At 39.8% G+C, this 24546-nt stretch overlaps 1 protein-coding gene across 2 annotated transcripts in view; it reads right to left on the reverse strand.

Annotated features, from left to right (window-relative positions):
• The window catches only part of RIT2 (Ras like without CAAX 2), a 195866-nt gene that overhangs the window by 80784 nt on the left and 90536 nt on the right, over positions 1-24546 (reverse strand). For both annotated transcript variants that reach the window (XM_066988104.1, XM_066988103.1), the window contains one exon: positions 8781-8972. In XM_066988104.1, coding sequence (XP_066844205.1) covers positions 8781-8972 — 192 coding nt within the window. The remainder of the gene's footprint in view (positions 1-8780; positions 8973-24546) is intronic.

Below are 24546 nucleotides of genomic sequence, written 5' to 3' on the forward strand. Positions count from 1 at the left end.
GCAAAGGCGGCATTAAGCACCTCAGCCTTTTCCTCATCCTTAGTAACTAGGTTTCCCCTCGCATCCAGTAAAGGATGGAGATTCTCCTTAGTCCTCCGTTTCACGTTGATATATTTGTAAAAGGATTTTTTGTTGTCTTTAACGGCAGTAGCCAGGTTGAGCTCCAGATGAGCTTTGGCCTTTCTAATTTTCTCCCTGCACAGCCTCGCTACATCCTTGTAGTCCTCCTCAGTGGCCCGCCCTTTTTTCCAAAGATTATAAACCCTCTTTTTTCTGCTAAGCACAAGCCGCAACTCTCTGTTGAGCCAGGCCGGTCTTCTTCCACGCCGGCTCGTCTTTGGACACGTGGGGACGGACCGCTCCTGTGCCATCACGATTTCCTTCTTGAGGAGCGCCCAGCCTTCCTGGACTCCTCTGCCCTTCAGAACCGCCTCCCAAGGGACTCGGCCAACCAGCGTCCTGAGCAGCTCAAAGTCAGCCCTCCGGAAGTCCAATACAGCAGTTTTACTGGTCCCCTTCCTGGCCTCGCCAAGAATAGAGAACTCTACCATTTCATGGTCACTCTGCCCAAGACAGTTTCCGACCACCACATCTCCCACCAGTCCTTCTCTGTTTGTGAAGAGAAGGTCTAGCGGGGCACCACCCCTGGTAGGTTCGCTGACCAGCTGCGTCAGGAAGCTATCTCCCACGCTCTCCAGAAACCTCCTAGACTGCTTTCTCTGTGCCGTGTTGTGTTTCCAGGATATGTCCAGGAAGTTGAAGTCCCCCACGAGGACAAGCGCCGACGATTTTGCAACTTCTGTCAGTTGCCTATAAAACTCCTCATCCGTCTCCTCATCCTGGTTCGGCGGTCTATAACAGACCCCGACCAGGAAGCTAGCCTTGCCGGCCTTCCCGCGGATCCTAACCCACAGGGATTCAACCTTATCATTCCCAGCCTGGAGTTCCACAACATCAACATCAAAAGATTCTCTAATGTAGAGAGCCACGCCACCACCCCCTCTGTGCTGCCTGTCCCTCCTGAAGAGCCGATAGCCAGGCATTGCAGCACTCCAGTCGTGGGAGCGGTCCCACCACGTCTCCGTGATGGCAACCAAGTCGTAGCCTGCCCGCTGCACGATGGCTTCCAGCTCCTCCTGTTTGTTACCCATGCTGCGTGCATTAGTGTAGATGCACTTCAGCTGGGCCATCGCCTTCTTCCCTGGCCTAGCCATTGTTTCCCCCGGCACAGCTCCAACAAGCCTTGTTTGAGCCCCATCCCCCTTCTTACCTAGTTTAAAGCGCTCTCTATGAGCCCCGCCAGCTCCTGGCTTAGTATCTGTTTTCCCCTTGGAGATAGGGACCCGTCTGGGGCCATCAGGCCAGGTGCCGAGTAAAGCTCCCCATGGTGAAAAAACCCAAAATTTCTGTGCTGGCACCAGCCTCTGAGCCACCTATTAACCACGCGAGCTTTCCGTGTTCTCTCCATGCCTCTCGCTTCCCCCGTAGGGATAGACGAAAACACCACCTGCACTCCCGCTCCCTCCACCAATCGTCCCAGCCCCCTATAGTCCTGTTTGATAGCCTTGAGGCTTCTCTTTTCAACATCGTCACTGCCAGCCTGGACTATCAAAAGAGGGTAGTAGTCAGAGGGGCTAACCAGGTTTGGAAGCTTCCTGGTAACGTCTCTGACCCTGGCCCCAGGGAGGCAGCAGACTTCCCTATGTGTGGGGTCAGGCCGACAAATAGGGCCCTCCGTTCCCCTGAGGAGGGAGTCGCCCACAACAATCACCCTTCTTTCTTTCTTGGTGGAGGCAGTCCTGAGGCGTGGAGTCAACTTCCTCACCTCAGGCATCCTCCTGGGTAGGCTTCCTACCTCATCCTCACCCGCCGGTCTCTCCAGCTCCAGGGCCTCAAACCTATTGTTCAAGGGCACCTGGGAAGGCGGCACCGGAAGGGGAGGGCATGCCCTGTGAGGTCGAGCAGGGACCTGTCTCCATTCCTCCTCAACTCGCAGGTCCCCTCCCTCTGCCCGATGGCAACAGGGCAGGGGGTCCACCCCCCTTTGGAGCGTCTCACCCTGGTCCCTCTCCCTCCAGTCCTGCAGGGAGTTGCTCCACCAGTCTATCTCCTGCTCGCACTCCCTGATATCCCTCAACCTCTGCACCTCCTCCTTGAGTTCCGCCACCATGCGGACCAGGTCGTCCACCTGCTCGCACCTCACGCAAGCAGTCTCTCTGCCTCCCGCCGATGGCAGCAAGAGGCTCAGACTCTCCCCGCATCCGGAGACCTGAACTGCCGGATGTTTGGACGGGCAGTCGGTCTGGGTGTGTACTGACTTCCTAGAGAAAGCACCGTGCCTGGTGGAGACCATTGCCGCCTAGCTGATGGGAGAGTGCCGTTGGAGGAGTTGTCCCTATGGGCGGGTGCGAGCGCTCCGCCCTTCCTGCCCGCGCTCACTGCCTCGCTAACTGCCGCGTCACTCCCCCCGTGTCACTCCCTCTTTGCCGGCCCTGTTCGCTGCGCTCCTGGTCGCTCGCGCTCCCTAAGGGCTGCCTTTGCACGGCCGGGGGGAGGAGCTGTCGCTGACGCTGCTGGCTCCGCCTACGCCTCGTCAGCCTCCCTCACGAGGGCTGCCGGTGCCTGGCGGCTCCCTCACGTAGGCTCGATGCCCGAAAAATAGCCCTGCCTGTCCCGATCCCGCGCTCCGCTGCAGCACGCGTCTGCCCCGGAGCCGGTCGCCTCGGCAAGAAATGTCAGAATGACTATTTATTAGATTTTATTCATTAGAAACCAAAGGCAAGTTGAGTTTGCTTTAAGATTCTAGTCTGTACTTTGCAGCAACAATCACAACAGAAAGATTCAGGTTAGAATCTCATTTGAAAGGACAATTAAAAACAATTTTCTTCTGCTCACCCAAATGCTGCTTTATAAAGGCAAGGAAGATTTTTGCCCATGCCTCCTTCTAGAGTCGACATAAAGACAGGCATCTTCAGGGGAAGATTAATCTCATTTATAATATGTCTAAGACTCAGGATATTTCCTGTAGCTCTCCACAGATTTACAGAGGACTCATTTAGTCTAATCACTTTAACATGTCTAAAGTTAACTCAGATTAATATTATTTTTTTGTCAGTAAATAACAGAAAATGTATGTCTTTTGACTTACAGTTTGTAAGTTGAGAAGAAACAACAGAACTTTTCTGTTTCTGTGTACTGCACTGGCCTAATAAGTGGGAAGCGAGGCTTCAGCATACAGATTCTTCCATCCCAATGTCCTTAAGTAAAAATGGAACTGATTGCACTAAAGGATATTTATAAATTTCAGAGCAGTTTTAATCCCCAAAACAAAGGAATTCATCCTGATACTAGGGTAAGAAGTTCAGTATACTGCCGTTACATGACTAATATGAATAACAGAACATCTAGTAAACAGTGTTTCATTGTTATGCACTGGAAAATGAAGACAAAATATAATGTCATATTCTGTAACTATTTTCAGTGTCTCAGCCAGGCAACAGAAGGTATAGACTGGCAATGTCTGAAATATACTGAAGAGTTATTCATACAAAAAAGACAAAACAAAACAAACAAATAAACAAAAAAACATTAGCACGTCAGCAGTCTCAGATGCAGACATTTCAAGGTTTTAGCCAGTACAAAACTAGAACTAGTAGTAGCCAACATGACACTAGAGCCACTATCAAAATGAGAAATCTAGAAATTGATGCGCACAGTATCTGATAACTGGTCATCTCATCTCAAACGAATTCCAGAGTAAAACCTCATCTAAGTGAGAATATTCTGCAGGCAGTTGCTTCAGGTCATGAGAATGTAATCCTGATTGTAATCCTGATTCAAGAATTACTTTATGGCTTAGTAAAAACTTTGAAAGAAAATATAATAAATTGTAAGTATGCAGTAAGCACCTGTGATTAATAAGTGCTCCAAATAGATACTGTTCCATGTTAAAGACAAATTTCATATTGATTTTATATTTCATACTGAAGAAGAGAAGCTGTAGGGGGAGGGAGAAAGAAGGAAATGCTTTCAAAAGCCCTGTTCCTGCTTGGATTTGTGCTTGAAGCCAATAAGACAATTAATCTGTGGAAGAGTAAACAAGTGCATAATTCTTTTCAGGACCAAGACCGTACTGGCAAAACTAACAACTGTGATGACAGGCTTCCCGGAGAGGCCAAGAGCTGAATGAAACGTCAGCTGCCCTCGTAACCTTAGCCTCAATGGTCATCAACATGCTATCCATGGATTTGAATGAGCCCATAGTTTATCTCTCTGGGATCACATATAGCGTATAGGAAAAAGTGTTCAATGAAGGCTATGCAATTTTTATGTAGGTAGAATTTCCACAGGGGTTCTCACATCCACATATAGTTTGAAAAAGCAGCTAGAAAGTATCTGTTCTTTTCAGCTCAGAGCTACAGCACGTTGTTCAAAGGAGCTCATTTATTTAGTTCCCCATTGAATTACTGAACGTAATATATTGCAATGGTCAGTAGGCAGAGCCTTCTAGATAATTTTTTCAAACAGTCTCTCAGCAGTGCTACATGTCTTTGTTATAAAATATTTTAATTAAAAACTGAAATTTAGATTTAGCATGGTGCGAGTTCAAATATGATCAGTTTATTATTGTATTTTTAAAGATTAACATGTTTTAATTAGAAAATATTTAACCATTATACAGCTTTTAAACCTCAGTAAGTGCTATCTGGGGTAAAGTTACAAAACAGAGCTGAAGTGAAAGTATCTATTGTACTTTACATCAGCTGGTCCTAAATGTTTCTAAAACTCTAAAGACATTAAAACAGATATACAGCCTATATTTATCAATCTAAATATTTTATGTCAGAAGGCACTGAAATTCAAACGGCATCTAATCAGGCACTTAGTGGTCTATTTTACATCAAAGAGCTATGGGATAAAATGCATACAATACTTAAATACTTCTTGGAGCAATGGCTAAAAATCAAAAGATGAACACAGATGAACACCTTAACCACTCATGCCCATTTACTTTCCTAGTGAATCTCTAAATTCAGGACAGAACAAGGTCTGAAAGGGCTAGATGCAGCTACAGGATGAATAGGTGAAAGGGAATGGAGGATGGAGGAAGACTCACTACCAGACTGGTTATGTTCTATGACAATATGCTCGGACTGAGGCAGCTCTCCTATGAGGAGACCCTGATTGAGCTGGGATTGTTCAGCCTGGAGAAGAGGAGGCTTTGGGGGATCTTATCAATGTCTGTAAATACCTGAAGGGAGGGTGCAAAGAGGTTGGAACTGACCTCTGCTCAATGGTGCCCTGTGCCAGGACAAGAGGCAATGGGCACAAACTGGAGCACAAGAAGTTCTGTTTAAACATCAGGAAGCCCGTCTGTGCTGTGCAGGTGATGGAGCACTGGCACAGGCTGCCCAGAGAGGCTGTGGAGTCTCCTTCTTGGAGATCTTCAAAAGTCATCTGAATGTGGTCCTGGGCACCCTGCTCTGGTTGGCCCTGCTTGAGCATCAGGGTCGGACCAAATGACCTTCAGAGGTCCCTGCCAACATTAACCATTCTGCCATTTGGTGATTCTGTGAACATGCATTAAGATTTCTTTATTATTATTTATTTTTCCCACAACTGTTTCACAGTTTTTCCCCCACATTTTTTCAGAAGAAAAAATGTTTATTCTTTAGGCTGATATAATTAAAACTTGTTTTAGGAAGGTATACAGACAAACCCATTTCTTAAGACATTAGAAATGACAGGTATACTTAAAGACAGCAGTAATTTCACTGAAGACATCAGAAAATAAAAACATTATTTAAAAATAAGCTTTTGCTGTTTTGTTTTCAGTAGTGTTACTCCTAACACAAAATTTTAATTGCAGACTAGTTTTATTCTCTTAGTCCTGTTGATAGATTTGATGCGAGCGACATACATCATTAATCGTATTGTGTATTGGATTGCATTTCAAACAAGAGCTTTGTCTGACCGAGCTCCTACAGCCTGTCTGATTGTTGCAGAATTGTCATTAAATGGAAATGATGCCAGCAAATGTTGAACTTAATGTTATGTTTCCAAATACCATGAATAATATTACAGTGCCTTTAATGATTTCCATAGGAGAAAAATGTCATTAAGCAAAGCAACAATATTAGCCCTGGTGCCCTGGCTGAATTCCAGTCTGGCTAATTGCATTCTGATACCTACCATTTCTCAGTAGTTCGAACTGGGTACGTTTGTGTTCCTCGGTGTTTGATCATTGATATGTTAATGCTGTACATTGTCAGCTCATTGCTGTATGCCACCCCAGAATTTGCTGGCTACCGTGCTTGAACATTCAAGCTCTATTAATAAAGTCCTGACTACAGTACATGACCTTGAAAAGATTCCTTTCACTCTACCTTCCCACATTTCATCAAGTTTCTTAGGTAGTGTTTAACCTAGCAGGTAAGCATAGATCAATTTATTTCAGTGTTTGTTAAATGTACAGCACAACCTCAAGTCCCGCTTCTGAAATAATGAGCTGCTGAAGTCCATTAACACATGTTTAAAGCTGAGCACAGAGATGATTGTTTGAGTTTCAACCAGAGAGGCACTTTGAACAGTATTTCCTAAGCATCTCCACTTACTCTGCTTTGCTTTCAATTGTGCAGTGGTCTAAGAACATGAACCAAACTTTGGATGAGAGTTAAGTGAAGATATGCTCCAGGAGCACACCTCATACACTTCAGCACCTGCAAAGCATTCAAACAATGGCCCTGGAATACAGCTAGTCCAGAGTTAAATTCCTGAAATGTGGACTTCAGAATAAACTGACTTGTACTATAGCTCTGCTTCAGCTGGTTCATAGTACTTGCTTACGTAGACATAGTAATATTCAGATGCTTTATTCAAATTGGAAGATCTGAACTGTATTATTTTACTAGTCTTTAAAGCATGGGTTTTCCACAACTCAAAGTACAGATTGCAGAATATTTGAGAAAATCATTCTGATTTTTTCACATTTGTTAACAGTGGCAGAAGAAAAAAGATAGGGAGGGAAAGAGTCTGAGACCTAAATCCTAGCTCACAGAGAGCTATTAAAACAATCAGAAACATGATTCTGAATTGCCTTGATACACATTCAGGCAGGATTTCCAGTGCCAGTCCTATATAACAACTTTTTGTGCATCTGTCACATCTCAAAGACATCGTGTCTGGTATCATTCCCAACAGCCTCCCCAGGCCCCTTCATTTTGAGGGCCATTTGTGATATCCAATTCAGACATTCATACACATTAATTTTCACATTTGAAAGATCAGACAAGATCAACAAGAAGCATGTAAAACATTTAAATATGGCATATATTTCTATATGCATTGACAATGATTAAATATAAACACTCATTAAAATATGAGATCAGAAAGAGGAAGTGCCAAACAAACTGGAAGAGAGTCTTTGTATCACTTAGGGAATTCAGCATTCCTGTAAACCTTATCTACAGATAACCCTAAGAAAATCAATCGCATACCATTTTTCTTGGGATCAGGTGTTCTCTCAGTTGAACAACTGAATCCATGTCCCTTCCCTACCTGGTATATAAAGTACCCCAGGAGCTGCACGTATTGTGCTGCATGTTGTACATGGCATTGTTGTTTAAGGTCTCAAGCTGAGTGATAAGCTGAAACTGGATCGTCATCATTAAATTTTTGTCACAGTCTGATTTAGGAAGAAAGTCAATGATCTGGAAACAGATGTGAAGCTTTAAACATATATCATCAGATCTTCAGAACTAATTTCAGGCTTAATACTGCTTTGGATTTTCTTCTGGTAGAAGAGAGAAGACGATGAAATGGGGAGAAGAGTGACAGGATAAGTGGAAAAGAGAAGACAGGGTCATGTGAGCACAGATGCTAATGAACTGAAAAACACCATTTTATTAAACTGTAACGTGTGTCTGCACAGAAGTCAATCATTTGAAACCAACCATAGCATATATAAAGAGCCTCTTAAGATTCCCATACAGGAAGTCTTTTCTTTCCCCTTTCAAAGTTTCTGCTTAAGATTAAGGTTATTTATTATTCTGTACCTGGTTACACCAAAGCCATTTCTAAAATGGTCTCCCTCCAACTCCATCTTGCACATAAACACGTCATTACAAACAGGAGGAAGGAGAGAGGAAGCAAAGGGAAAAGAGTGAGCCAAGGTTATTCTAGACTCTGAGAGCACCACAGTCAATGCCCTAATAGACACAGAAATCAAATGCTTTATGGTGGTTGTGGCTGAATACAAATAAAAGTGAATTCAAGTCTTGTGTGTCCCAATCTTATCCAAGAACTCTGATAACATAGCCACTGATTCTCAAGCAAATACAATCTCGTAACTATTCATCTATTTAACTAGATTTTTTTTTTCCAGTCTGTTTGAGAAACCTTTAATTAAACTTAGTATATTTATGAAAATGATCTGGATTTAATGGTTGGTAACTTCCAAAGGAAACATATTTTTTTGTCTGAATCCTGACAGAATCTATTTCCGTATTGGACATATATATAGCTTCAGAAGAAAATCATGGGATTCCTTTCCAAGTAAAAGAAACATTTCAATATGATTGGCCAAGACTACTTTCAGATCTATAACATATAAATGAAATGTAATGCTAAATCCTTAATTTATTACCTATCCCAGTGTGTAGCTCTTTGAATAAACCTCATTTTGTGCTAATAATTCTCAGTAGTGCTGTACAACGTATGCTACAGAAGTCCCTGAGGTAGCCAAGAAAAACCAAGCCAAAACCAGCAGAGAAGTGTCTTACCTGTCTGAACTCTTCAAGATCTATTTTGTTTCCCACCAGCACCAAGGGGATGTCATAGGTGTGCCGGACACGATAAATGAGTTCCTTAAACTCAGCAGCTTCTTGAAAGGATTGACGGTCTGTGATGGAATAGCAGATAATGAAGCCTTCTCCGCCTCGCATGTATTGGTCCCTCATGGCTGTGAATTCTGCCTGTGAAATAAGAAGAATGTGGTCAGTAATTTGGCAGAAAAAAATTATCCATCTGTAAATAACAGACTTGCTGAAAACTTCCTCCATCTCCCAAATAATTTCACACTGCTTGTTTTACTGTTTTAAGTAGTTCTTGCTGAAACTCGTGCATCCTTCTGGGTCATTATCCTAGATAATACACCAGCAGGATTTCTCTTAGGACTTTTTTTTTTTTTTTTTTTTTTTAATCTTTTCCTATCAGGAGAACTCTGTCTTCTAAGAAGATCAACTTATGCCAGTGCCTGCATATAGAAAACACTGTTTTATGTAGTTCTAGAACCTTCTGTAGCCCTTCTGGTACACACAGATGACTAACAACTCAATGGATGTTAATAGGTGTGAAAGAAGAGCTATATTATTATCTAGGGATGGGAGATAGTTACAAGCTGTTTATTATGCACTTAGTTCAGAAGCTCAGTAATATCAAAACCATTTTCATTGACTCCCAACAGCTTTGGAAAAACGCCTAGTAAAACAGGAATATAATCTACAAAAAGTTCTGCTTTTTCAAATGCTCACAAAGGAGCCGGGGTATTTAGTTCAGTGCGGGATAATACCATTAAATCAAAATGAACAATTTTGAATGGAGGGATAATTGGCCCAATTTTTGTATGTATTTGTTGTCACAGCTACATTTTGAGTTAGGAGTATAGTTTTCAGATTTATTTAACAAATACTACATTCTAGAAAAATCAAGGTTTACTTTTCAAAAACTAGTCTCAAACACTATAGCTCGAGAATATGTTTTAAAGACAGTTTCTTTTTAAAGTTTTTTTGTTCTTCTTGATCACAACCCAGAATAACCCAATGCCATGGCAACAGTCAGTCGGGATCAGAATCCTCCTGACAGAATCAGCTCTCCAGAGATATTAAGATGCAGGAAGGTCTGATAAAGGAAGGCGTACACATATCAATGCTGGACCATTTCTATGAGCAGCAGGATGCAATATCAAGTCCTGTATTTTTTACTCTGTTGAGAATTTAGGCGGGGATTTTAAAAAGAGTTTAGGTTATATATATCTCCTCAATTCTTGCTGAAAATTGAAGGGAAATGGATTGCTTATGCTCTTTTAAAAGTCCCAGCCTTAAATCTTTCTCAATAGTCACTCATGTTGATTGATAATACTTCCTGTGAATAGACTTTTGTGTTGACCATTATCATTTATTCATGATGTATCTTTTACCCAGGGGCTTTCTTATATATCATTCAAAATATTTCACCTGCTACAGGAAGAAGTTTATAGACTAAGCTCCAAAATATCAAGCTAATAGGCAATTTAAGGGTAAGATTCTGCTTTGAGCTTACTTTGAATTTCAAAATGTCTGATCTCCACTGTCATCCCAGGAGAGTTTATAATCTGCCAAGCTATAGCTTAGAGTGGATTAGGCCATGTTCTGTTCCATCCTCTTGAAATTGGATGTGGGGCAGTGGTGGGTAGAAACACAGAAGACATCTAGGCAAAGGGGATCTACGCTTTGTTGGTTTGGGCAAGACAATGAATGGAGATCTGGTCTCTCTTTCCAGGTTGTTGCCTCTCAACCACATTAGATAGCCCCTGGATCAATAACCAAAACAATAACAAACTGGAGACCACACTCCAAGTCTCCACGTTACAGATGGGTGGTGTTAATTACTAAGCACAGAAACATACCCCCGCTCGCTTACTCACCCAATGACTTTCCTGCCAAGACAGGGTCTCTCCACCAACCCTCCTGAGCTTCTTCTCTTTACATCATCACCTAGACCTATTCCATTCCATGATTAGTGGGATTGTCTCCTTTGCAGTAGGAGCTAAACAAGGCCATGATGCCTTCCTTCAGACTGAACATACAGTGAAAACCTTATGTGGAGTTGAACGTGTGGATTAAGGCTCTTGAATTTAGCCATCTACTGCAGTTGTAGGCCACAACCTAAGCTCCCATACAGATAATGGAAAACTGGTCAATATAGTTAATGGACTACAGATTGCTTCCACTGACAAAAAAAAAAAAAAAAAAAGCTGTCTGTTTTTCTGTTTTATCTCTTTTTGGGTTTAGAGGGAGCTGAATATTTAGATAACTAAACAGAACCTCTAGGTCCCATGTGGACACATGAAGTAGATGTTTTGTTCTATAACACAGCCCAGATGTTCCATATTCCTGGGTTAGAACATTCATAAATCTACTATTATAACACTAGATGATTATTCTGCACAGCCTTTTACAAGGAATGAGCCCTGCTCAGTGAGGTGATCCACCTCCAGGAAGTGCTCTGAACTTTTTACACTCATTTATAGCTGCTTGCAGTGAACAAAGAACGCATAAGGACACATATCCCTGTTTAAGTTAAACACTGCAAGTGACCTGCTGCAACATGAAGACTGCCTGGATCACTCACCAGGAATGCTCAGTGGCTTTCTTTAAGTACAAGGAGAATCTGGATTCACACACAGTGAATCATTCCAAAAGGACAAAATGCTCAGCTTATAGACAACACCATTCTCGAGCTGGAGACATTTACCTACACATTCTGCTTCATGCCTGGGCATAATTATGACTTTAAATATATGAATGAATTTGCTTTTCCATTTTTTCATTGTGACATGTTATTGCAGTTGATGTGTTAGACTAAACAGCCAGAATACCTTAGTGTCATGCTTGCAGTGATTCATTTTCAGATGCATTGATTATTCTATACAAACTGGATTTGGGACATCCACTTAGTTTCCTGTTAACTCAATTAGCAATTTCTTTTCTTAGTTTTGATGTTGATTTTCACCTCTTAGCTGTTCCCCTTGGCAGGACTGCTCATTACAGACTCAAGGACTCCAAGGTCAAACATAAATAAGCATTATTTATTTATTTATTTATTTATTTTACATTCTGAAAACCCCAACATAGTAATATATATTAGGAAACACAATAAATACAATTTTCAATAAACCTGCTGTAGCCTTTTCAATAACTGTGCCCATTATACATACAAGACAAAGGAATAAGAAGCAATTAAAGCTGTTCAATTTTTAGTTCAAGACAGATTTCACAGTTTACACTTATTAAAATCCAAGTTCACCTGAGTTTTATGTATGTTTAACGATAGATGAAGATGGACCCAAAGGTTTTACATATTTTTCAGTGTTTTTATTTTTTGTTTGGTTCTCTTATAAAATAAGTGGCATTATATCTGTGCACTTGGCACACAAATGTCTTCTTTGTTTTCTGCTATAAAAGTGGCTTTTTCAAAAAAATATTCAGGAATAGTACTTGATACATTTTTTTTACTGAATAGGGGAAAAATATGAAACATTCCCAAGTCAGTAAATATCAAGGGGAAGAGAAAGAAGGAAATCACACCTCTTCAAAAGGAAATCAATTCTAAGAATTAAAGTGAAGATTTGTCATGCTTATAGCACTTTGCAGCTTGACATCAGTCTATAGTATTCTCTTGTGTATTATGACTAAGGCTTAAGTGAAAAGTGTGATAAGAAATCTTTTGAAACAAAATCACCTTCCTCCTTTGGAGAGATGCTGTACTTGAGAACAAGAATCAAGTTTGGATAGAAACAAAATAAAAACTTTCTTAAAGTTGAAAGAAAGCAGTATAACTTTTCCATTTTTCCATGAAAATTGAAGTAAGGAAAAAAAAAAGAAAAAAAAAAAAAGGTACTAAGCCTCATATGAAGCCTATCTGTAGAAGAAAGTTAGCAAGAAAATTTGAGCATGTCACTCCTAAATGTCCCTAATGTCTGTTCCAGTTGCCCCTATCAGTTATAGGGCATCTCACGCGATTTTGCACCGTTGATAGATTGGACTCACAATGACATAGAGCAGTTCCCTCCACATGCCCAGTCGCATCCCATTCTGTTATGTTAAATGACATACACCCAGGTGAATTAATTTGGCCTTTAATGATCCTCTTTGCTAAGGGTATATGTTTATATATATCTTCATCAAACTTTCCTATGAGGCAGATGAGTCAGCAAAGGCTGGGATAGAGAAAGTCCTATATGTTTTAGTTTGTTGTGTTCTTCATCAGTAGGCTACTAGCTCTTTTCAGCAGCAGCCACACATTTATCTCGGATTTCCTTAAATTGGCAGTGTACCTGTAGAAGCCCAGCTCTTTGTCTTTCACATCTCTCAAAAGTTTCAACTCCAGCAACACTTTCTCCTTCCTAACATGCCCAAGAAATACTTCCATATCCATCTTTGGGTGGCTGTCCCTGTTTCCACATTTTTTATACTTTTCAGTCAAGCTGAGTGAGCAAACACTTTCTTTTTATATTAGCCTTTAGGAGAACAACTTAGTGTAGAAGAAAATACTTATCCTGTGGTTTCTCTCTGTTATCCTGATTTATCTTCTTTTACTCTGCTTTTCGTAACAAGGAAGAAGGCTTTTTCATAAAGAGCAATATTTTTAATTAGTTTTTAATTTCATCCTTTTTAATATAAATAGGACACATATGATTATTTATTTTTTATTTAATTTTCATTTATGTATTTATTTATTTATTTATTAGTTTGAAATCCTTTCCAAGTGAGATCAATTTTGTATTGTCTTCAGAAGAGGAAACAACAGCATTGGGTAGCAAAGTAGACTACTCTTAGATACATATGTCCTTCTGAGGGACTAGCTTATTGTTGGCTACCAAACCTAACCAATGCTCAGCTCAGGACAACCTCACCTTTTTGATTTAAGTAATCTAGGAAAGGATGTCACAAAAGTTCACTGTAGGTATGTCTGCTTCTTCACTGTCTCCTAAGCATTTCCCCCTGAACAGCACTGGAGAAAGAGTGGTGGGTCAGAAAAGCTTTCACCCAACTCAGAATCATTACGAAGAACCACATCACTGTTTTACATCAGCAGAACTCAAAACTGAAGTCTCTGGGACTCCAGTGTTACGCATTGCTACAAGCAAGCCTTGCCAGCACCAAGGAAATAGGAAAAAAAGGGTGAGGGAAAGAAATAACAAAAAAAAAAAAAAAAAAGACAGAGGCTGTGAGCAGGAGGTCACTTAAGGTGTCCCTTCCATTTCATTGTGTGGCATGTGTTTGAGGAGGACAGTGCAGTGCTTGAAAGCGCAGTCCTCCTCCACACTCCTCAGAAGTACGGCACTTAGAAATTTAAAGATTCAGAACCTCAGAAACAAGGGTGTCTTGTTTTTCAAACTACACACACGCTCCACACATTTTGATGCCTGTTCTGTTTTTATGATCTTGGCTTGTATCTCTGGAAGAGGTCAGAGTCTCCCCAGGGAGGCCATCCTCACAGTTTGAGAAATGCCACTTTCTCTATCTTCTTGTCTCGTGTTCTGCTTGACTTTAGAACCAGGAATCTGCTAACAGATGTTCTTAATCAAAGCTGTCTCCCTGATTACCACAGGGGTCATTCTTGTTATGAAGTGTTTTTTTTTACATTTCTAGTGAGCGCTGGGGGGTGGGGGGTATTCTTCGAAACAGACAGAATACTGTTCATCTACAACAATGAACAAACAAGGATAAAATGAACAGAAAGGACACAGGAAACTCAGTAGGGAAAATAAATCCTTCAAATTGTGAGTGAAAGAATCAAACATAAAGACCATAAACCATAAAAGAACTATGTGAAAATATATTGTTCTCTCTTTCTTTCTGTTTTTTCTTTTTTTGAGAGTTTGAGTTGAGAGTTTCTTCTATCTCAGAAAAGTTCTTTTTGAATATGGTCAAAGATTAAATTTTAGCAGCAAATGATTTCTCATCGCCAAAGTGCAACCCGCCCATATCTCTCTGTTAACAAATTCTCTCGAACACATAAACATCACAGCTGACTTCCCTGGGATTACATATCCTTCATCTGGCACTGCTTGTAATATAGTATGAATTTCTTTTCTTTTACCTCCTGAAACAGATACATCTAAGGAAAACACACTGGTGAGAAGTGTTGTAATGATTTTATTTTATTTTTTTAGCTATTTTTAGTCTTTTTTTTTTCTTTCATGTGAAATCTTGTTTGTAAAAGCAAACTGTAAGAAACCTGCAACCATTATACTTTCATTGACAAAGCTTCCAAATAGGAAGCTGGGGTCAAATATTATATCTTATAACCACCATAATATTGTTACTGAACTAGATACAAGAGATGGGACTTGTTTCATCTGATTTCTGCTACTGAAAATGTAAGCACCTATTCCACAGCGATCTTCAACTTTCTCTCTACAGTCAGGAGAGAGATGATCAACTCCAGTGAGTAATTCACTCCACCTTCAGAGAAGTATTCAAGAGATCAGGGATGACTTTCCCTCTGACCTCCCTAACTACCTCAGCTGTAGATTGTTAACAGAGACTAAATACCTATGCCAAACTCTGAGATATCCACAATAACAGCCACAGTCCTCACCCAGTCACTACCCTTTGTGCATTTGGATGATAAGGTTTGTCTTCTAGTTCCTTTTATAGTTTTTATCTAGTTTCTGCAAGACTGTGGTATTTCCAGTGCAGTTTGAGAGGCTGGCAAGGAGTAACATCTGGCACCTTTCTCCAGTGGATGGTTTTTCCCCTTGTGACACTCAGCAGTAAGAAATACTGACCCTCAGGATGGGATAAGATATACTTAAGATGCATTAGGAGACAACAAGCAGATATACTTTATTATCAGAGAAGTCAAAGTTTCAAACCTGCTGCCTTTGCTTGCAGGATTCCAGCATGCAGTGGCTATAGGTTACCAGTGATGACACACCAGAAAACAAGAAAGCACTGATTGATATCACATCCCATCACTTCCTCTCTTCCCTCTTTTTTCCAGTCATCCTTTGCAAACAGCAACAACAAAAGGAGTTGCACAGAAAAACAAACAAACAAACAAACAAACAAAAAACAGAAAGAAGTCTGCAGCAGGTGGTACTCGGCCACCTGTGCCAGCCCAAACCATCTGCCACATCACTGGGAGGAAGGAAGGGAGTTGAATAACAGCTCAGACCCAGACCAAAGAAAATGGAGGGGCTCTGGCTGGACTGGAGGACAGGAACTGATTCTTCTCTGCATCAACTCTCTACACTGTACTGGTTGTGTACCAAACCCTCTCTCATGACCTTTTTCCCCTGCTATAGTAATGATCCAGGAGCAGTTCAAAATGGGATTAGTATAAATGAGAATTAGCCCATAAGCCTGTAGTGGAAGTGGATTATTATTATAATCAGTCCCCTGATTGATGATCAGTCAGAGTCTCACTTCTTATAATTACAGGAAGGAATCCTTGCTTCTCTTATAAAACAGCGATATCCCTTTCCTTCTGTGAATTTGTACTAGGGACAAAATGCACATCAGAGATGATGGGAACAGTATAAAGATAACATAAAAGATGCAGCCCATGTTCCTAGCAGACTAATGTCTTTCTGAACTTAAGCTGACAGCCTTCCAAGGCAATATCATGAACTCCACATTGTACAAAATCAGTAACCTTTTCTTAACTTGGAGAATGGCCAAGTAAAATCTTAAGATAGATACTGAAATCAATCCGTAATAAGGAAGAAAACCAACAGCAACCCTACTGAAATTGGTGCTTATTTATCTGGCCACTCTTCCCTCTGTTTAAGCTAATTAATTTACCTGGAGAGGGAAACAGGAAGAATAATATTAATCTTTGCTGGAAGATATAGGCATGATTTTCAGGTTTTGTAACAAATACATTATTTGCTATTTTCCAGGGGTCAATGTGCACTCTGTGTACTCATCCAGGTAGACTGAATGGCAGGGAACACCTCAAGACTTTGTCTATGGGCAAGAAGACAGTCTGAACTGAGTGAGTCAGCTGAGTGGATGGTTGGCAAGTTAAGGAACACAACTAGGCACACTGAACATGCAACACAGAATCTTGCATCCCCAATCTCTGCAGATTTTTTTCTAAAAAAAAAAAAAATCTAAATTTTAATTTCTTAATATGAGTTGCTATACCAGGTTTGATTATGCAGACAATAGTCTCATCTTCATCCAAATGAGTCTGAGAATTCATGTTGGTATGTCTAAATTTTCACCCTTTTTAAGAATAGCCGGTTTGACTGGTTTGTTTGATTACTGACTTCTTTAAATCATTGTGGAACACAATCTGATTTCATCACTTCTGAATTCATGTCCTTTACAACATATGGGCTTAAACATTTAGGTTTCCGTTCTCTTTCCAGTTATGATACTTCCCATAGTATCTGGCATTGCTCATAGTCGCAGACAGGACTGCAGGATGAAAGGCAGGTAGAGATGTTCCTTCACATCTTTCACACTGATGGACCACTACTGCACTGCCTCATTGTCTAGTGGGAGAACATTTTGTATTCACTTACTGTTCTGTGTTCAAATACTGCTCTGTATCATGGCTGGCTTATAAAGTAAGATTGAACCATATCAGACAGGTAGAAAAAATAAGTAAAGATAAATAAATAAATAAATAAATAAATAAATAAATACATAAAAGACAACTGAGAACAATATTCTGATAAAATAACTCATGACTTAAAAAAAAAAAAAAAAGATAAAAATAAAAAATACCACCACACTGTGAATTTCTTTCTTACTAAGGAACTACTAAATAACCTGTGCTGGCAGTCAGGTCCTCCTTCCAGAAGTAGCTTCTCTGCACTGATGTTCCCAATGTTCACACTCTAATTGCCCTCCTGCCCTCAGGTGATGATATATTTGCCAGGTTTCTGCAACAGCTCTTTTGTTAACTTTATTAATCCTGCTATTCCAAAGATGGTTTGTCATATCCAGTAATGAAAATATGCAATCCATCACCTGGGAGATAATATCTACTTTTCATTCACCCCAAAATATGGAGAAAATCACTGTATCAATTCTCCACAATGCCAGTAAAAATGCCTCAGTGCTACAGTCCCTAACTCAGAGAACTGTCTTTTACATTCACATTAATGCTAATAGTTTCTCTCTTAGGGATAAACACCTTAGTAATTTTCTGTTATATGCATACATTGAAGCAATTTCCATTGTTAACTATCTTGAAAACCTCCAGCTACATTTGGTTTATCATGCACCATATAACACTTCTCCCCCCTTCCTCATTGATATGCAAGAAAGAATAAAACCTATTTTCACCTTTTAACACAAATGCATCATAAATGGTAAAGGGAAAGAATTAATAGCCCGGTAATTACATTTTAGTAAACAACAGGAAAAAAAAAAAAAAAAAAGACAGCAACCCACTAGCAAAGAGGTAATGACTGCAGCTGCAAGCAAGGACTCGCCAGGGATTCAAACAAGCTCTTGTAACCTTACACAGGGATTGCAGAGTTGTCTTCTTCCCTAGTGAGGCTTGTGCAGCCTTGCAGAAGTGAAGCAGGAGGCTACAGAATCAGACACCCCATTGCTCTGATAAATGACTGTAAATGATATTCTGGCTTGCATATATATTCTCTCACAATGACTTCCATAACAAGTTTGCTTACCTTAAAAATTCCACGACATAGATATTTCTCTCTCTTCCCTTGTGCCCTACTCATCACCAGAGATACAACCTGAACTAAGACTCTGAAGAGGGGGAGAAGAAAAGAAGCAAACAAGCTGCCAGGTAGCTTTTTTAAAGACTTTCATATTTAATCAGCTGTGCCACTGAAATCTAGCTCAGTGTTTATCTGAGGAATGTGCTCCCCAGAGACTACATAAATCATCGCCAATATGAATGTAAGATAGTTATGTTAAAGATGTATTGATTTTATATTGCTTACAGCGTTAAATTTAGTATGACTCTATTACAAAAGGTCTAAATTGTCATGTTCCTGGAACTTACAGATTTCTTCCAGCAAGAAGGAGATCCCATCATTCTTTTTTCTTTGCATTTGCACTACTGTTTCTGATGCAGGTAAAATGACCAGGTAACATTAAGTACACAGGGACAGTCACTGGACAGGCGTCCACACAGTCCTGAAGAACCGCATTCAGTGACCTTCTGGGGACTTGTGGGAACATAGACTTATCTGGAACAGGAGGAATGTGTGTCACCTCGACTGTGAGCAGCTCACAAAGTGCCTCTAAGGTACCTTCACATGCAGGCTAGCTATCCCACACAGAGATGCTCCAACCTTAATAACAGGATACAAGAAACATTTCATCATACTCCACGTTTACTATATAGATGTCTGTACCTTGCTCAGTTGCCTCGACTCTGTTCATAGTCAACGAAAAAAGTAAACTCAGAAAGGTGCTTGAATTATTTTAAACATTTGAGGTTAAGAGGGAACTATGCTATCAAACAATTATTTCTTCTCAGCAACTGTAAGAACAATCTAGATGGTTAGTTCAGACATACAAGTCCATATTGTGAATAATTTAAGTTAGATAAGAATAGTCCATCTTTGGGACTAGAAGAACATACTGCAACAGCTATGAGGTACCCACACCATCACCTTTCCTGCATGGCACTTTGAAAATGCCATGGCAGCTGCACCTCACACAGCCTCTCAGTTGCAATGGTTAGCACCTGCTACAGAAATATGGCCTGAAGAGAAGTGTCATCTTGAAGACATAAATCCTTGAAATACATTATGGGACAGTCCTGCAGAAAAGTGAGTGGAATATGGAAACTAAGCCAGTTAAAGGTGAAATAACAATAACCAAATGCTAGCAGAGAGAAATAGTAGAAATTACATGTTTTGAGATATTTTCTGCAGGGATATAACTTATAGTAAGCCCAGTTTCCCCCTATAATCCTGTCCCTGAAGAGGCAGAGCTCTAAGAAGGAGGCTGGCCTGTAGGCTTCTATGCCCACAGATGCTGTTCCATCCCTGGGACAGGGCTTAAGCTCCCACTAGAGAGAAAATGGGAGGGGTAAAAAAGATGTATGCAAGGATGCTAATGAAGGAAGAGAATGCAAGGTAACAGCACATGACCATAGAGCAGGTACGGGTTGTACTGTATGTTAGGCAGCATCCTATCTGGGAAGACATTAGACCAGCATAAACCACTGGGCAGAATGCAATGTACCTTGGCTTCAGTAAAGTGAAATTGCTGTGTATTGCATGCAAGCCTGTCTTCAAACAACCCTCCAGTGTAGTTGTAATGAATGGAAACTTAGAATCATGCTTCTTATACTCTCCTTCCTAATATAAAAAGCTCTTTGGATGATGCATGGAAGGCACTGACAGTGTTCCCAACAGATACTGCAAAGATGTATAAAAGTACTTACCACCAGGCGCAATGCCATAGGGTAATACTCTTCAATATTCTCCAAGAGAATACAGAAAAGGTTAGCTGTGTGATGTGCAAAACACTATTTTCAGAAAGGACACAAGAGGAGAATAGCTAGATCCTTGGATGCCTAAGAACTCTACCTCTTGTACATTTGATAGGAAAAAAAAAAGACTTTGGAGGGAAGCTTCTTTTCACAACATAGACATTTTTAATGAATGTGTAAGAACATTCAGGAGGACCAATTCTTCCAATTATTTTATAACAATTCAGGCTAATGTCTAACATTTTATGGACTTTGTACTTCATACATTCAAGATTTCATCCAGATCCATTACTACGATATCTAGGTTTCAAAGTAAGTAGGGAATAGTTTAACTGAGACTAAGTCACTTCTAGTGGGGTAAATGATACCAAGTTCCATTTTCGGATCTGCAATATCTGGGTCTGATTATAAAATGGGACAGTATTTTTCATTTCTTTAGAAAAAAAGCTGTAAGGATAAAGGCAGAACTCCAAAGCTGTAGCCACCAGGCATCCTGGTTAGACCAATAGGTCCTGAAAGATGCTGAGTAGTTCCTGAGAGATGCCCCAACTGCCCAACAAAAGGACACAACACATCTGCAGTTCTGAAAGTTAGTGGAGTCTGACTACTTTGGTTTGCTTCAGTGTTTAGCTACCTCACTGTAGCTAAGAGAGAAGATCTGATTCCTTATGCAGGCACAGCTGATATAGCTACTGATAAGCTTTGGTTTTTGTCTTCTTAAAAGGAAAGCTTGCTCTGCTGCTCTGATAGTGACATGGAACTCCAGTGGCATCTACAGAACCATCCTCAGCCATTAGGCACAAAATAAAAGCAAGCACAAATCAATCAATCAATCAATCAATCAATCAAGCTTGCTCCACAAGCAAGAAAAGATAAACAGAAATGTATATCCAGTTTAAAAAAGAAAACATAAAATGTTCCATATTTTCAGCAATTATTTTCTTGAATTTCTATGCTGTTCTTAACATCTTATTTTAAGAAACTGAACAGCATTCCTTAGAATGTAAAGGAGAAGTGATATACAATTGAATTAGAACTGAAAATTTACTAAGGTTTACTTTTTCTCTTCCTCTTTTTTTTTCCTTTATTATTATTATTATCACTGTTCATTATTATTATTATTATTGTTTTGTTGTTGTTGTTGTTGTTGTTATTATTATTATTATTATTATTGGTGGAGGGGAGATACCCCTTCCAGGTTCTATGGCAAAGCTACTGGTACTAGAGCTGTAGGTGGTCGCTTTCATTTTTAGGCTTGTCCAGCCCCCTCCTGATAGATTGAAATGAAAATCATTTGTTCAGAAAGCCTCTTTTTGTCAGATATCTCATGCAGTTTGCAATTCAAAGGTTTGGATGATTCATATAAGAACTGTGTAAATTTTGCTCTCTCATTTTTTTTATTTTTATTTCTTTTCTGGAGATGCCACCATTCAGTGTACTGGTGGCATATCCAGCAGCTACAGAAGAGCATAACAAACAAATCTCGTCAAGTTATGGTTCTTTGGAACAATCCACTTTTCCTGAGAAGCCTGGACACCCTGCTCTGCAAGAGACCCCTGTCTTGATCATTTATTATTTTCGGGTCAAATGGCACCACGCCATGCTGTTACACAGGCTTGTTTTCTTAGTGTGCAAGCCAAGTTTTTAGTCATGGAAATACCTTTTTAATGTGAATTTTGTGAAAACTGGTACAGACAGAAAAGAGTTTTCTGTCCGCTCTAATCATTGGGTCTGTGTAAAGCTACTTTGGAACAAATGGATTTTGATAGGCAAACCTCTGAAAAATGGAATTCCTAATGAGATTATCTAGGACAGCTGCATATATATAAAGAAATCAGGACATGCATGTCCAATGTCTGCCGGAAGTAACTTCCAGGAGCTCCAATGCCATTAAACAGTGGAAATAAAAGGTATGAAAAACAGTATGCAGTGCTAGAAGAAAGGCAAATTTACATAATCAGTCTTGTGGAGGACCTGGATGAAGTTCAGTCACACAGGATGTGCTTATGCTGGTGTTTTCCATGTAGTATACACCAGAATACAAAAAAAAAAATAAAAAAAAAATACTACAAGGAAAGATCTGGAAAGAAGAAAAAAATGATTATGCTACCTTTATCAGAATACGTAACAGCACGTTTTCTTCTTTATATATATATGTATGAAAAGCTACAAATCAAACATGAGGCAGTATTGCTATTTATGTATCTTGGAAATAAGTTAGTATTTAAAGGAAGAAAAAGAAGAGGGAGGGAGAGAAGCGTTTATTGAAAAATGAAAGACAGGCATAGAAAGTACTCCTCCACCTGTAATATGGAACCAGGTGCATTAACTTCACAGAAAATGGAATGGTAGTGAGGATCAGAAATCTTACTAGACTCATTTAACCCTGATGCTCACCTTAAATGCTACAAAATGTTGTTACACCTGTTTACAAGAAAGATAAATACAGACCTGTAAATACAAACTGATTCATCCTTTATTACACCATGATTCATTTAGGAATGGGAAAGAAAATTGGGAATCTTAGTTTCTAATTGTCTGCTCTTGCTAAACTTATATACCTTTTTTTTTTTTTTATAGCAGATGACTAGATCTTTTCTGACTGAATTCAAAGAATATATTGCCCAGAATTTGAAGGAAATTGGAGTCAGATCTACAATTTCATCTATGATTTACTGGAACCTTTATTTTTCACTCACTATCTGTGCCAAAATAATATTCCTCCAAAATCTGTCCATTCCCATGTCAAATGACTTGGTCATGGGAGAGAATTTAGTTCTCCCTAGAAAATACAGAACAGCTTGTCTTAGAAGGAATTCACCAATTTTTCAGTTGCTATGGTTTGACTTTCTGAGTATGTCATCATCAGCCTGTGAAACAAAAACAAATGAAGAAAATAAAATTAATGTTCTTCACCTAATACACTGTGTTAATGGTTGCTACTTAGTTCACTACAACTGTGCTTTAAAAATAAAATAGATTTCATTTACTTACTCCATTCCTAGTAGAAAGTGCACTAAAATTATTTTCCCCTTAAAAGAACATGCTGTAAAGGACCATTAAAATATAATTACTGCCAAAAAGGCATTTTGCATTTCCTTGAGATAAGCTGCAGTAGTGTAGCTTGAAATTCGACTTCCATTGATTCAGGATTACAGAGCAACATGTTTAGATAATAAGCAGAAGGATCTCAGATAACAGCTTGAGTGAGTCATCGGACTATAGTGTTTAGTCTGAGAAAGTGTGTTTATCTGAAGGGCTCTTGGGACTAATACGGTTCCTCTTCAAAGCTTGAAGCAGGGGGCAAAAATCATAGTCCTGGAGGTTGGCAGGATAAACATGTCCTGTGATTTGCTAGCAATTCAAGAGATGGATTTCACTACAGAGCATGCTGCTGTTGTCAGGTTGAAAAGTGTCTGCCTGAAAATGAATTCATGTGCACACAGCTCCAGACAAAGGAAAATCTGCCTGAAATGGCATGCCATCACATTTTGAGGACAATTTTTCAAGTCTCTGACTCACACTTGGGAAATATACTGGTGCACCAAGTTTATCATAAAAAGCTCACATTTTAACAAGAAAAAAATGGTGCAATAATCTTCAAATATACTGTCTCACTGACAGGTACAGAAATCCATTTTTCTGAATATGTGTCTGCTTTGTGTTTGAAAATGAGTTTGCGTTTATTACACAGGATCATCTCAGATTATTTTTCAGTGAAGGGAATTTGGTCTCTTTTAAAGTTCGGCGGGAGTTCTGAACATGGAGTCTGGGTAATGTGCCACCATAAGGAAAGCTGTGGCAAGAAAGAAGGCTCCTGTGTCAGTCACCAGTGTATTAATACAGCAGAAGAGATAACTGCTGTTTATATTCCAAGAGGAGGAATTCAAACTGGGCTCCACAAGTAGCAACATATTTTGAAGAGAGGGTTTCCCTAACCATGTGGAGGCTTTTTGTGGAGGATCAGAGCTGTCAGGGGTTGTCAGTGTCTAATAGGAACTATGAAGGAAAATGAACAAAGTACTTGATGTCTGAATGTCCTTCCCTTCATACCTACAGGTTTCCTTGAAGTCAAAGCGTTCCCACCAGTTTAAATCTGTGTAAAAGTAGATGAGGTTTATGATACATTGGATAAGAAAGGGAAACCTCAAGAACTGACCCATGAACAAGGCTGGACAAGATAGTTCACGATGTCTTTGTAGATAATAGCTTTCATTTGCAGATTTTCAATAGTCTTAGTATTTACTCCACTTGTCAAATTGTAGCTAGCCCAAAGGGTTAAAAGGTAACTAAATAAGTCCTCTTAAAGAGGTCTTTTCCAACCTACATGATTCTATAATTCTA

The sequence above is a fragment of the Anser cygnoides genome, chromosome Z (genome assembly GCF_040182565.1).
Source record: "Anser cygnoides isolate HZ-2024a breed goose chromosome Z, Taihu_goose_T2T_genome, whole genome shotgun sequence".
NCBI lineage: Eukaryota > Metazoa > Chordata > Aves > Anseriformes > Anatidae > Anser > Anser cygnoides.